Source organism: Leucoraja erinacea, chromosome 10 (genome assembly GCF_028641065.1).
Source record: "Leucoraja erinacea ecotype New England chromosome 10, Leri_hhj_1, whole genome shotgun sequence".
Lineage (NCBI taxonomy): Eukaryota > Metazoa > Chordata > Chondrichthyes > Rajiformes > Rajidae > Leucoraja > Leucoraja erinaceus.
Window position 1 is genome coordinate 48,492,877 of NC_073386.1, and position 13,705 is coordinate 48,506,581.

Here is a 13,705-nt window from a genome sequence, read left to right on the forward strand (position 1 = left end):
CAGCGCCATTTAAACTACTTTACATCTGAGTCACCATCGACAGATTGTGTTGATTACCTTTTTTCTGTGCTGAATTGTTCCATGATTCTACCTTTCGTTTCACTGTATTGCACTGCAAAGAGTTCAGTGCCAAAATATACTTCAGATTCACATATTATGGACAAATTCAGGGACATTTGATTGACTGATAATGGTAATTGTGGGAAAAACTTACAAATTTTCTTTTTCCTGTGTATTGTGAAGATGAAGATTGCACTGATAGTGAGCTCTCTCCACGATATTGTATTTTTTGATCAGTCTTGCTTTTTTCCCCCTAATAATTATTCAGAAACAAATGTTGGTTAAAATGAACATTTATAAGTTCACGAATAACATCCAATGTACGACAGTGAAACATTGCAGGCAGAAGTCTGATAATGGATTTCAAAGTCAACTAATCAGTAAATCAATCTACCATCAGCCCAGATGAAATGTGTACCATTTCATGGTTAAACATCAAAATGGGGTATTTCTTTCTCTTTTTGGAAGGAAAAACTGGTTACTTTACCTGCTTCAAGTTAAATATTCCCCAATCAAAACAGGAACTGTCTATAAACGGCATATTAATTTCCAATTGAAGAAAGAAATTGGAGGGAGAACTTAAATGTGAACACATTTCATCATCTTCGAAGTCTCAACTTGTTAATAAAGAAATATGACTGCACAGTCAACCTTGCATTAATAAACATTAATCACACTCAATTGCCAAAATGAACAAATTTGGATTATCTATATGACAGATGTGCTATTATTAGCTTGTCAAATGTGTAGCTAATCTAGGCTCCATTCATTTTACTTTTTCCGGTGTACATCAAATAAATTGGGATAGATACTTTCGATGTGCTCAAATTCTCTATTGCATTTCAGATTGGCGATCTATAAATCAATGGTGTGTCACAGGGATCAGTGCTAGCTTATTTATTAATCATAATATATACATAAATGGTTTGAAAGAGAACATAGGTAACATGATTAATAAGTTTGCAGCTGACAACAAAATCAATGGTCAGTGAAGAGGTTGTCTAAAATTACAACACAGGATCTAGATCAAGTGGGAAAATGGGAAAGGGGATGGCTATCAGAATTTAACTCAGACAAGTGCGTAGTGATGAATTCTGGCACGTTAAATTAGGCCATGGCAATGAGTGCCAGAGTCCTGGGGGCTGTTATTGAAGATACAGAACTTGCACAACATGTATAAGCAACCCCCGCGTTAGCGTTGTCCAGGTTATTGAAATTCACCCTTACAAATTTCACAAAATCACTACCCAAAAATTTGAGGTAAGGAATTTTGCTCATGGAGCTTGTGTAAAAAAAGTAAATAAATAAACAATTATTTTTTTCTTATAACTCTCAATTTCTGACACATGCACAAATGACACGGTGACAGATGACATTAAGAAAAATCATGATACATTCCATTTTGTAGGAACTCAACTCTGACCTCCCCATAACAAGGGGGTTCCCTCCACATAGTTCCCTGAAAGCAGCAACATAGGTAAGACACTGCTGAAGATGGCATATGGTATCACCTTCAGTAGCCAAAACATAGAGAATAGGAGTTGAAACATCAGGCTGCAGTTGTACAATTTGTTGTTCAGACAAGAATTTGAATATTGTATGCAGTTCTGTCACCAGTTTCTAGTGAAGGTATACACAAAAAAGACAAAGACCCTCTCTAGTTTTCTAGTTATCCCTGCAGCGAAGGAGGTTGAGGGACAACCATATAGAGATTTTCTAACATTATGCAACACATAGATAGTCAGGATAGGGTAAAAAGTAGAAATCATAGGTTTAATTTGAGAAGCAATTTGAAGGGCAAGTTTATCCACAGAGGGTAATGAATACAGTGCCCTCCATAATGTTTGGGACAAAGACCCATCATATATTTATTTGCCTCTGTACTCCACAATTTGAGATTTGTAATAGAAAAAAAAAAAAAAAAAAACATGCGGTTAAAGTGCACATTGTCAAATCTTAATAAAGGGCATTTTTATACATTTTGGTTTCACCGTGTAGAAATTACATCAGTGTTTATACAACGTCCCCCCATTTCAGGGCACCATAATGTTTGGGACACAGCAATGTCATGTAAATGAAAGTAGTTATGTTTAGTATTTTGTTGCATATCTTTGCATGCAATGACTGCTTGAAGTCTGTGATTCATGGACATCACCAGTTACTGGGTGTCTTCTCTGGTGATGCTCTGCCAGGCCTGTATTGCAGCCATATTTAGCTTATGCTTGTTTTGGGGGCTAGTTCCCTTCAGTTTTCTTTTCAGCATATAAAAGGCATGCTCAATTGGGTTCAGATCGGATGATTGACTTGACTCAAAAATTGACTATTTTCTATCTTTGAAAAAGTCTTTTGTTGCTTTAGCAGTATGTTTGGGATCATTGTCTTGCTGTACAATGAGCCACCAACCAAAGAGTTTTGAGGCATTCGTTTGAACTTGAGCAGATAGGATGCGTCTATACACTTCAGAATTCATTATGCTACATCCATCAGCAGTTGTATCATCAATGAAGATAAATGAGCCAGTACCTTGAGCAGCCATACATGCCCAGGCCATAACACCCCCACCACCATGTTTCACAGATGAGATGGTATGCTTTGGATCTTGGGCAGTTCTTTCTCTCCTCCATACTTTGCTCTTGCCATCGCTCTGATATAAGTTAATCTTCATCTCATCTGTCCACAAGACCTTTTTCCAGAACTCTGGTTGCTCTTTTATGTACTTCTTGGCAAACTGTAACCTGGCCATCCTATTTTTGCAGCTAGCCAGTGGTTTGCATCTTGCAGTGTAGCCTCTGTATTTCTGTTCACAAAGTCTTCTGCGGACAGTGGTCATTGACAAATCCACACCTGAAGAGTGTATCTGATCTGTTGGACAGGTGTTTGGGGATTTTTCTTTATTATAGAGAATTCTTCTGTCATTAGCTGTGTAGGTCTTCCTTGGCCTGCCGGTCCCTTTGCAATTAGTCAGCTCACCAGTGCTCTCTTTCTTCTTAACGGTGTTCCAAAACATTTGGTAAGCATAAGGTGTGGCTGGGGGGGTGGGTGGACTATGTATAAATACAGCTGTAATTTCTACATGGTGAAACCAAAATGTATAAAAATGGCCTTTAATAAAATCTGACAATGTGCACTTGAACCACACGTGATGTTTTCTATTACAAATCTCAAATTGTGGAGTACAGAGGCAAAAAATAAATGATGGGTCTTTGTCCCAAACATTATGGAGGGCACTGTATGTGCAAGAGGAGAAGGTAGAGAAAGGTACAATTACAACATTTGACAGAAACATGGATAGGAATGGTTCTGAAAGATAGGGGCCAAACACATGCAAATGGGACAACTATAGATAGGCATCTTGCTTAGCATGCAAGAGTTGTTTCTGTGAAATAGGACTCAATGAATCCGTAAATACAGGTTCAATTCAATAATTAATCTCACTGTCAGCATGCATTAAGAAAGTAAACACTCAGCATAATCTGTCCCCCATCCCTTACACAAATGAAAAGTATATTTTCTTTTGACAAACTCCCTAAATTGTTGGTGTTGATATGAATCCAATTTTATTGCTTAGTGAAGTGAAAGCTTCAAGGAATTTTTTTAAATAACTAAAATAAAACTTTACTTCTTGCATTGTTAGCTCTGAGATTCAAATTAAGATCTATCATTTCGATCATGGGGTTATTCAAATTACATTTATTGTCACATGTACCAATTAGTACAGTGAGATTTGAGTTACAATTCAGCCATACGAATAAAAAGAACACACTACACGATAGAGTTTAACATGAACATCCCCATGCAGCGGAATCAACGTTTCCCACTGTGAGGGAAGGCAATAAAGTTCAGTCATCTTCCTGTTCATCCGTGGTCGGGGCCTTTGAGCCCTCCGTCGTCGCTGCTTCGGCGGCCCGATATTTAAGCCCTATCGCCGGGATGATCGGAACTTCGGCATCGGAACAGAAAAACACACTCAGCGACTTGGAGTTTCCGATTCAACCACTTCCTATGGAGACTGCGGCTCCCGAAGTCCACAGGCCGAGCAGGGCGGAGATTAAACACTGGCGACCCTTGGCAAACGATCCCAGGACTTTGCGATGTTAAAGTCAGCGCCGCCCACAGCAAGAAGCTCTGCAAACCACAGCTCCACGGTGTTAATCAGCACTCCAACACACCAGAGCTTCAACACAGGCATCGTCGTCCCGCTCCGCAATGGAATTCAGTGCTACACCACCGCTGAAGCTCTGGCCGGTCTCCGGCAGGAAAGGCCGCGCCAATCCAGTTGGTAGGCGGCAAGGGGGGGGGGGGGGGGGGGGGGAGGCGAACATGCGACTCGCAGAAAAGACACATCTCTGACCAGGTAATTGACTAAGAAACGGTTTCCCAATCCCCCCACATAAAATCACACACATTTAGAACATACTTTTAGACATACTAAAAATAACAAAAAAGGGTGAAAAAACAAACAGCTGCTGGTGAGGCTACCACACTCGATGACGCCACCTGATGTTGATGGAAGGCAAGTGAACTCACCAAGTCAAGTAAAGAAGTACCGCTTACAGGCAGACTAATAATCTCAAATTTTATATGAAGAGCACCGTAGAATATGATGGCACATTACCAATGTGATGAGTTCATCCAGTAGCAATCATATTCTTTTTTTTTTCTTCTCCTTTGTTTGAAACCAACTCTCAATTATAATATTATATACACAGATAGGGTAGACAGTCAGAACATTTTCCCCAGGGCAAAGTCTAAAGGAGATGTGCAGGGCAAGTTGTGTTTTTTTGTATCCAGAGGGTGGTGGATACCTGGAACATGCCACCAGATACAATTGTGGCATTTAAGAGACTTTTAGATAGCCACATGTATATGTAGGGAATGAAGAGGTACGGTCCATTCTACGGTCCATGTGCAAAGAGATGAGATTAGTTTAGCTTGGCCTCATGTTCAGCAGAGACATTGTGTGTTGAAAGGCCTGTTCCTGTGCTGTACCTTTCTGTTTTATGTTCTATTTACTGAATACTTTACTCTTGCATTGAACCTCATCTCACTTTTGTTAAAAAAAAAAAATCAAATTTGTGAGACAGGACCTCACTTACACAATGACTATCCCTAACATGTCCCATGTTTACCCAAATTAAAGTAAATCTTTTAGAACCTTCCACAATGATTTCCCTTCAACTGATGCAAGGCATATTGGCCTATAATATCCTGCTTTGTTTCATAAACAAAGGAACAACATTACATGTTCTCCAATTTTCTGGGACCTCACCTGTGGTTCAAGAGGACACCAAGATGTCTGTCAAGACCCCAACAATCTCCTCCCCTACCTCCTTCAATGTCCTGATAGATCCCATCAGGCCCTGGAACTGATCCACCTTAATGCTTTCAGGACACCCTGGGCAATGACAATGCAGCAACAACTAGAGGCACACATGATGGATAGCTAAAATCATATGGATTAGTCTCTTATGGTTTCTCAGCCAAGATCAACTGAGTTCAACTCTTGCTGTATGAATGTACGAATAGTGGGGCCCTGGGAAGCAAGACCAATATAATTTATAACTTCATAAAACAGCAAGAAAGTTAACTATGAACATAGAGACCCAAATCATATCCTGCCAGGCATTTGAGTAATCAAAAAGGGGACAATGCAGGAACTTTGGCGTCATGAAAACGAACATTAAGAAGTTTCACATCTTTGAAAGTAGATAAGTTATCATGATGTTAGAAAAGGCCATCAGGAAAATTTCAGTCCTTTCCGTCAATAAGCAACTTCGATATTTCAACTGTGCATGCCCATGTCATAGATAATTCGCGGTAAACATTCTCACCAGCTAAGCTGCTGCGTCAAGTCAATTTTATTTGTCACATAGACATGCATACATGTGCAGTGAAATGAAAATGGCAATGCCTGCGGATTGTGCAAAAACTACAGAACAGAATCAGTATTTACATGTTAGAAATTTATTTTTTATTTTTTAAAAGACACAACACAACAATAAATTAGTACAGTAAATTAGTCCCTGATGAGATAAGAGTTTACACACCTGATGGCCGGTGGGAAGAAACTCCGTCTTATCCTATCTGTTTTCACAGCATGACAGCGGAGGCGTTTGCCTGACCGTAGCAGCTGGAAAAGTCAGTTGCTGGGGTGATAGGGGTCCCCCATAATGTTGCTGGCTCTGGATCTGCACCTCCTGGTGTACAGGTCCTGCAGGGGGCAAGTGTAGTTCCCATAGTGCGTTCGGCCAAACGCACTACTCTCTGCAGAGCATTCCTGTCCTGGGCAGAGCTTTTCCCAAACCAGATTGTGATGTTGCCAGACAATATGCTTTCTACAGCCCCAGAGTAGAAGCACTGAAGGATCCTCAGAGAGACTCTGAATTTCCTCAGCTGTCTGAGGTGGTAAAGGCGCTGCCTTGCCCTACTCACCAGTGCGGTAGTGTGTGTGTCCATGTCAGATGCTCTGTGATGTGGACTGCCAGGTATTTAAAGCAGCTCACCCTATCCACAGTAGTCCCATTTATCTCCAGTGGCGTGCACGTCCTTGGATGTTGTGCCCTTCTAAAGTCCACAATCAGCTCCTTAATTTTTGTGACATTCAAGAGGAGGCTGTTGTCCAGACACCGGAGTGCCAGATCAGCCACCTCCTCCCAGTAGGCCTTCTCATTGTTATGAGAGATCAGGCCCACACACCAAGTGCAGTGTCATTTAGGTCGCTTTGTGGTTTATTTTTTTCACTCAGCTGAAACTACAGACCTGTGTTTCATCTGTATTTCCCAGTTTTGCTTCTTCGAGGTAAGAAAATACTGCTTTCAAAACTATTAACGAGTTGTATTTATGGTTCATTTGTACAAAACTACAATGATTTTGTTGTTTTTTTTTATGCTTCGGTGTTTTATTGCTTTATGCTTCGAAGCGTATAACTGTTATACCAGAGTCTCAAACTAACGGCTATGTCCAGTAGACATAATATTGCATTAATATTGCAGTTATTGGTGTGTCTGGTAAGAAATTCGGCAAACTAACTTTTACAGGTTTCTGGTATTTGGATTTGTTCACTCCTTGCGGTATAGTAATGTAACTTTATCAATGGCAGCATGTAGGACTTTGGCAATAAATGCGGTGTCATTCAGGTCGCTTTGTGTATTATTTTTTTACTCAGCTGAAAATAAGCAAACTGTTGAAAGTCTCTCGCTACTGCCGTTGCAATGTCAACCCTTGTGGATCCATCATTTACATACCGCTGAAAATTAAATCTCACCCCTCACACTCTGCACTAACAGCCACCCGCTACAATAGGCAGAATGGTCCTTTCTTTCATTAATCCTGCCCGCACTCTCTGATGGGGCAAGTTTCACTGACTTAACCGTGACCGGTCGCATTTAAGTAGGGCTCTGGGAACTCAGCATTTGATGGGGACGAGGAGGGTTCAAGTAGGAAGGCAGGGACAATTTAGAATCCTGCAGCAGTGGCTCTGTTAATGGATTAAGTCCACAACGAGTTCAGTTCAGAAAGAACACACGCGGGTAGATCCGCGGCCATTGGTTCAGGAGATTGATCCAATTATTGACCAACAAGAGATTAAAGATACATTTATTTGTCACATGTACCAATTGGTACAGTGAAATGTGTGGTCGCCATACAAATAATAAAGAGCACAGAACACAATGGTTATTAAACACAGACATCCCCACACAGCGGGATCAAATTCCCCACTGTGAGGGAAGGCTCCAAAAATTCAGTCATCCTCCTCTGTTGTTACCCCCGTGGTCGGGGGGGGGGGGGGGGGGGGGGGGGGGGGGGGGGGGGGGGGGGGGGGGGGGGGGGGGGGGGGGGGGGGGGGGGTCTACGGGCGGCCCGATGTTCAGGTTCGCTCACTGGGGTGATGGAAGTCCGACGTCGGGACTGGAGGACATCCTCAGCGGCTTGGACATCCGAGCCAGGCACCTCCTACTGGAGTCCGTGGCTCCCGAAGTCCGCGCTGGGTGGAGATGCAATGCTGGCGGCCCTCGGCAAAGGGCCCCGCGATGTTGTTCAGCGCCGGCCACACTGGAAGCTCTCCAAATGACAGCTCGGCGATGTTGGAGCAACGGCCAAACGCTCCAGAGCTCCAAACGGCGATCCAGGTAAAGCATCGCCCGCCCCACAGTGAATCCAGCGCTGTGCTGCCGCTGAAGCTCTGGTCCAGCCCCCGGCAGGAAAGGCCGCTCCAATCCAGGTGGTAGGCTGCAAAGAGAGGGGCGAGGATGCGATGGAACAGGCGGTGGAATCAGTCTGTGATAGACTCCACAGTAAAACGTGTCCACAGGAGCGGGTGTTCACTCTGATCAATAACTTGGGCACAGTGAACTTCACAATGTAAAACCATCCCAGTTTAAACCGTCCCGGAGAGCTGCCTTGCCTGAGCATTGGGACAACTCTGGGCAAGGTCCCACTGAAGACAAGAACATTCTAGTCACTAAAAAAATTACGCCTGCAGGCCGGATGATTTGGTGTTAAAGGCCGGATTCAGCCCTGTGGGCCGTAGGTTGCCGACCCCTGCCTTAACGATACAGTCACACCGCCTGTAGGTAAAGCATCAGCCCACATCACACTGATACCTCAGATGAAATATAGTTTTACACATAAATTATGAATAAAAGTAAGAAAATATATCTAACAAGTAATATTTTCTTATTCCAGTAGCAAACACATTAGTTTCTTCCCAGAGGCAATTCGGACTGTAAACGTCTTTCTCACCAGGGACTAACTCTACAGAACGTTTTTCTTTCTATTATTTATTATGTAAAAGAATATGTGTGTTATGATTGTGTTTATAATTTGTTTGGTTGTTTTGTTGTTTGTCTTTTGCACAAAAGTCCGCGAGCATTGCCACTTTCATTTCACTGCACATCTCGTATGTGTATGTGACAAATAAACTTGACTTGACTTGAAGGATTAAATGAAAATTATTAATTCTTTAACTTTTTGAATATGTCATAATTGCAGGTTAATGAACTGAACGAGAACTGGGACTGTTTAAGTAGTGTGCAAACAGCAGAACAAGAAAGGAAGCTATTGAGCTTCCAAAATTCTAAATTAATTCATTGGTAGAATAGTTAACAATTTATGCAGTGCTGCGCTCGCTTTCCCCCCCGAATGACCTTTGACATATCCCACGATTCCTTGCATTTATCAGAATACCGAACTTGCTTATAAACATAGTATCAAATTTGGATGGGGACATGCCAACGTTAAAGAACTTTTTATAAAGAAAAGAGAAAATGATAATTAATCTTCCAAAACCTTCACATGGACAAATTATTGGGAGAAAATTTCTAAGTAACAGTATTAATATTAACCTCTAAAACGGCTAATCAAGAAGGATGGAATGTCAAGGCTGAATAACAATTGACATTTTTGAAGATGAAATAACAAACAACATCATGTAAATGGATTTTAGCTAGGTGTTCTACTTGATCCAACAAGGCAGACTGATTAGAAACATAAACCCATGGGATCCATACTTATTCACCAATTGCCTAAACTACAAATGCTACACAGTTGGCCTAGATAATCCTGACAATTGCAGCCCCTCATTGTCCCCTCTGTCTACTTAAAACAGTTTCCCTCCATGCCAATTATGAATGAATTTCAACATCCTTGCTCATCCAGAATTTAAAATGTAGAAACTTTACCCCAAAGATGTATTTCTTGAATTAAAATGTTGAATATATTATGCTCCATAATGCAAATTAGTCATTATTAAGAGTTCAATAATAGTTGAGAGGCCTATCTCATCGTGGCGCCGCGCCTATACCCAGGCGGTAGGCTTGGCTTGCCCGCCGCAGAGCCAGGAAAGAATAAAGAACTGGTAAGGGGAACCAAAGTCATACCTGCGTGGACTACGTATGGCCTACAGTGGCGCAGGGACGCCTACAACTTTTCTTGACCAGGCCGACGCTCCAAGGATAACAGGCCTTTATGGACACCTGCACTTTAAGCAACCTGGACTTTAAAAGTGGCACCAAAACCTGGTAACTCTTGTATATTGTCTCAGTAAACTATTTCTATTCACTTTGCACTTAATCTAGGATTGAGCTTATGTACATTAATACTTTATTGAACTGCAAGTACCTCAGTACGTGACAAGACCCATTGATGACCAATCCATTATCAAATCCATTTACTGCATTAACCAGAAAAGGCTGTCAGAGTGGACAATACCATAGCATCTGCTGATACTCCCAGCGAAATTCAAACACAAATGAAAGCAAATGCCATTCAACTTTCAGACGTTAAGATTCCATTTCAGAAAACATAGCAATAACAGTTACAAGTTGAAGTTTACAGAATATATCAAGCATTAGGACTTAAGAAGATAAAAGTAACACAATCACATCGATGACAAAACAAACATAAATTTTGGTACAAATAAATGGTGCTAAAAAAAAACTAAATTATCCTTGTGATGCATGGCAGGAAAGAGTTGATTTAAAACGATACCGGTACTTCAGAACAAAGGTATCCTTACAACATGGTTCGGACTGTGCCTTGGTGACTCTGATTTTCTAGGTGAAGATTTGTGCTTCTCCCTCTTTTTTTTGGAATGTTTTCTTGACATCTTTACTTCATTTTTGAGAATCTAAAAAAGGAAAAAATATATTTATAGCGATTCATGCCTCTAGTTCACCCATCAATTTCATTTCTCTTTTGTTACTCTACTTGTTTGTTTACCATTGCTTAATTTTATTCATAAATTATTTTCTAACATATTACTTTAATTCCCCAATCTACCTCAATCTTTGATCTTCTGCAGACCCAATAAAGCCCAATGTAAAAAAACAGACTACTGGTGAAACAGCAGCTCAGGCAGCATCTGTGGAAGGAAATAGACAAGATGCCGTTTTGGGTCGGGACCCTTCTTCAGAATCCTAATGCAATTCTGAGAAACAGTATCTCATTTCTCAACTAGATATGTTACAGCTCCACCCTGATGAAAAGTCACAAAGCTGTAACATAACTCTATTCAAAAACCAAAAACAACCAAAGAAAATACTAGAGGGCACTATATTCCTGTTAGCTTCCATCTTGTGAGATGGTCTTAATTGCCTACTCACAGACATTACTTCACAATTACATTAAACAAGAGAAGCCAGAAAAGAATCTCAGTGGATTTTCTGCAGGTTCTCACTGGGAGGATTCCACAAATTGTGGATAGCTTTAATCAAAATCAATGCTCAATGCCAACTGAAAATTAGGTCATTTATCATGCATCATAACTTTTAAAAAGTCACAAGTAGCACCCAAAACAAACCACCAAAAATCATCTTCCCCAACATCTATAGACATGCCAACATTGAGATAGCCATGTATTCCTTCTGGCAATTTCATTCTTGCAAAATGATCCCCAGGTAAAGGCACTCCTACTGACAAGACAAACTCTCTAGAAATGGATGATGTCACGGTGATTTACAATCAGGATTGAATGATCCTGGGAGATCGCAGCAGCTACATTGAGTCCGACAATCCTGGCACAGAAATTTGCTGTTTGCCATTCATCCTCAGCTATTGAACTGCTATAGCTCAATGTCGACAACTTTCGGAGGAAGCATCAAGGATGGCAAGAACAAAGAATTGATGGTAGTGTAGTAGATGCTGTAATTGATGAGGGTAGAGCAGTAAATGTTGGCTACATGGACTTTAGTAAGGCATTTAATAAGGTTCCTCATGGCAGGTTGAACACAAGATGAAGATATATGGGATCAACATTGACTTTATAACTGGCTTATCCACAGAAAAACAAAAGAGTAGTGGTGGAAGGACATTATTCTGGCTGGAGATCTGTGACCAGTGGTATTCCACAGGGATCCGTGCTGAGACCTCTGTGTTTGTTATATACATAAATGACTTAGACAAAAATGAATAAGAAAGAACTGCTGATGCTGGAAAAATCAAAGGTAGACAAAAATGCTGGAGAAACTTAGCGGGTGAGGTAGCATTTATGGAGCGAAGGAATAGGCGACGTTTGAGGTCGAGATCCTTCTTCAGACAAAAAAGTAGATGAGTTGTCAGCAAGTTTACAGATTGGTAGAGTTAGACGTTGTAGGAAGCTGTCAAACGATGCAATAGGAGATAGATCAGTTACTGAAATTTGTGGAGAAATAAAAGATGCTGTTTAATCCTGGCAAGTGTGAGCACTTTGGGAGGATGACAGCAAGGGGAATGTATGCATACAATTGATGGCAGGATCCTTAACTACATTAATGTACAGAGGGATGTTGGGGTCCAAGTCCATTACTCCCCGAGTGTGACAACACAAGTTCATAGAGAATTAAAGAAAGCATCCTCATTAATCAGAGCATTGCATACGAGTCAGGCAGTCACATCACAGCTTTATAAACCTTTGGTGAAGTCTCATTTGGAGCATTGTGTGCAGTAGTCACATTAGAGGAAGGACATAAAGGCTTTGAAGAGGGTGCAAAGGTACATCCTTTATCAGAATGCTGCCTTGATTAGAGAGTATTGGCTGTAAGGCAAGATTGGAAAAACTTGGATAGTTCATATTGAAGGTCTACACTCCGTTTACAGAGGCCTGACAGAAGTTTATAACATTATAAAAGGCATAGATAGATACGGTAAACAATCAAAATCTTTTCTTCAGGATGGAAATGTCAAAGTCTATTGGGCATAGCTTTACTGCAAAAGGGGGCAAGTTTAAAGATACGTTCCAGGCATGTTCAAGACCCCCTCCATTTCAGGTTCAACCCATCCCTCTTTTAAAAGTCTTCTCTGCCACAGAAGAGTTTCCAAACCTGAATTCCCACACCAACTCCGCAGCCACACATTCATCTATACTATCCACCTATTTCTACCTTCATTAGCACTTATCCTCGAGTCTCGGCTTTTTAACTTTTTTGCCTAACTCTTTGATTAATTCTCCAGGACCTCATGCCTTTCCTACTAACGATATTTGTACCAACGTGCACAACATCATCAAAGACCCTAGAGGAGCTAGTATCTTTGAACAACATTTGGCTGCTCAGCCTCCCCCTTGAACATATTTTGCAGCCACTCCAAGACTATCAGGGAGACAATACGCCATCCTGGAGTCCCGTTTGCACCCACAGAATCTCCTGTCTGCCCCCCCCCCCCCCCCCCCCCCGGGACTTTTGAGTCTTCGATAACAGTGGCACAATAGACTGACATTTAAATGTTAATAGGATGTGTTGGCAAGAAATTAAATGATACGATTTATAAAAACAAAATCATATAACGAACATATGACATATAAACTTTTGACATATGAAGTCTGAAAGTGTAACCATCATACACAACACTGGCGGTCAATGCCAGTGTGTGGGGGTCTCGTGTACAGTTTACAAGGCGATCGCCTCTGACGGTTCCTCAGCTTTTTTCAATTGTAAAATTAGTTCCAAAAAGTTGGAAGTATTCAAGCTGTCAATTTGGCTGTCGCATAAAACTCTGATGTCGGTCAGAGGTTAATTCTACTTCCATTTTCAATTCCTGTCTAATCATCTGGGTGTTAAATTCCAGCATTTCCGTCTTTCGAAGACAAGACACAAAAAGCTGGAGGAACTCAGCGGGACGGGCAGCATCTCTGGAGAGAAGGAATGAGTGACGTTCCGGGTCCAAACTCTTC

The 13,705-nt window shown here is 41.3% G+C and overlaps 1 protein-coding gene across 2 annotated transcripts in view; it reads right to left on the minus strand.

Annotated features, from left to right (window-relative positions):
- The window catches only part of swt1 (SWT1 RNA endoribonuclease homolog), an 87,362-nt gene that overhangs the window by 73,263 nt on the left and 394 nt on the right, over positions 1-13,705 (minus strand). For both annotated transcript variants that reach the window (XM_055642170.1, XM_055642171.1), the window contains exons 2-3: positions 10,577-10,687; positions 215-313 (exon numbers count right to left, since the gene is read on the minus strand). In XM_055642170.1, the coding sequence (XP_055498145.1) occupies positions 215-313; positions 10,577-10,666 (189 nt within the window). In that variant the 5' untranslated portion in view covers positions 10,667-10,687. The remainder of the gene's footprint in view (positions 1-214; positions 314-10,576; positions 10,688-13,705) is intronic.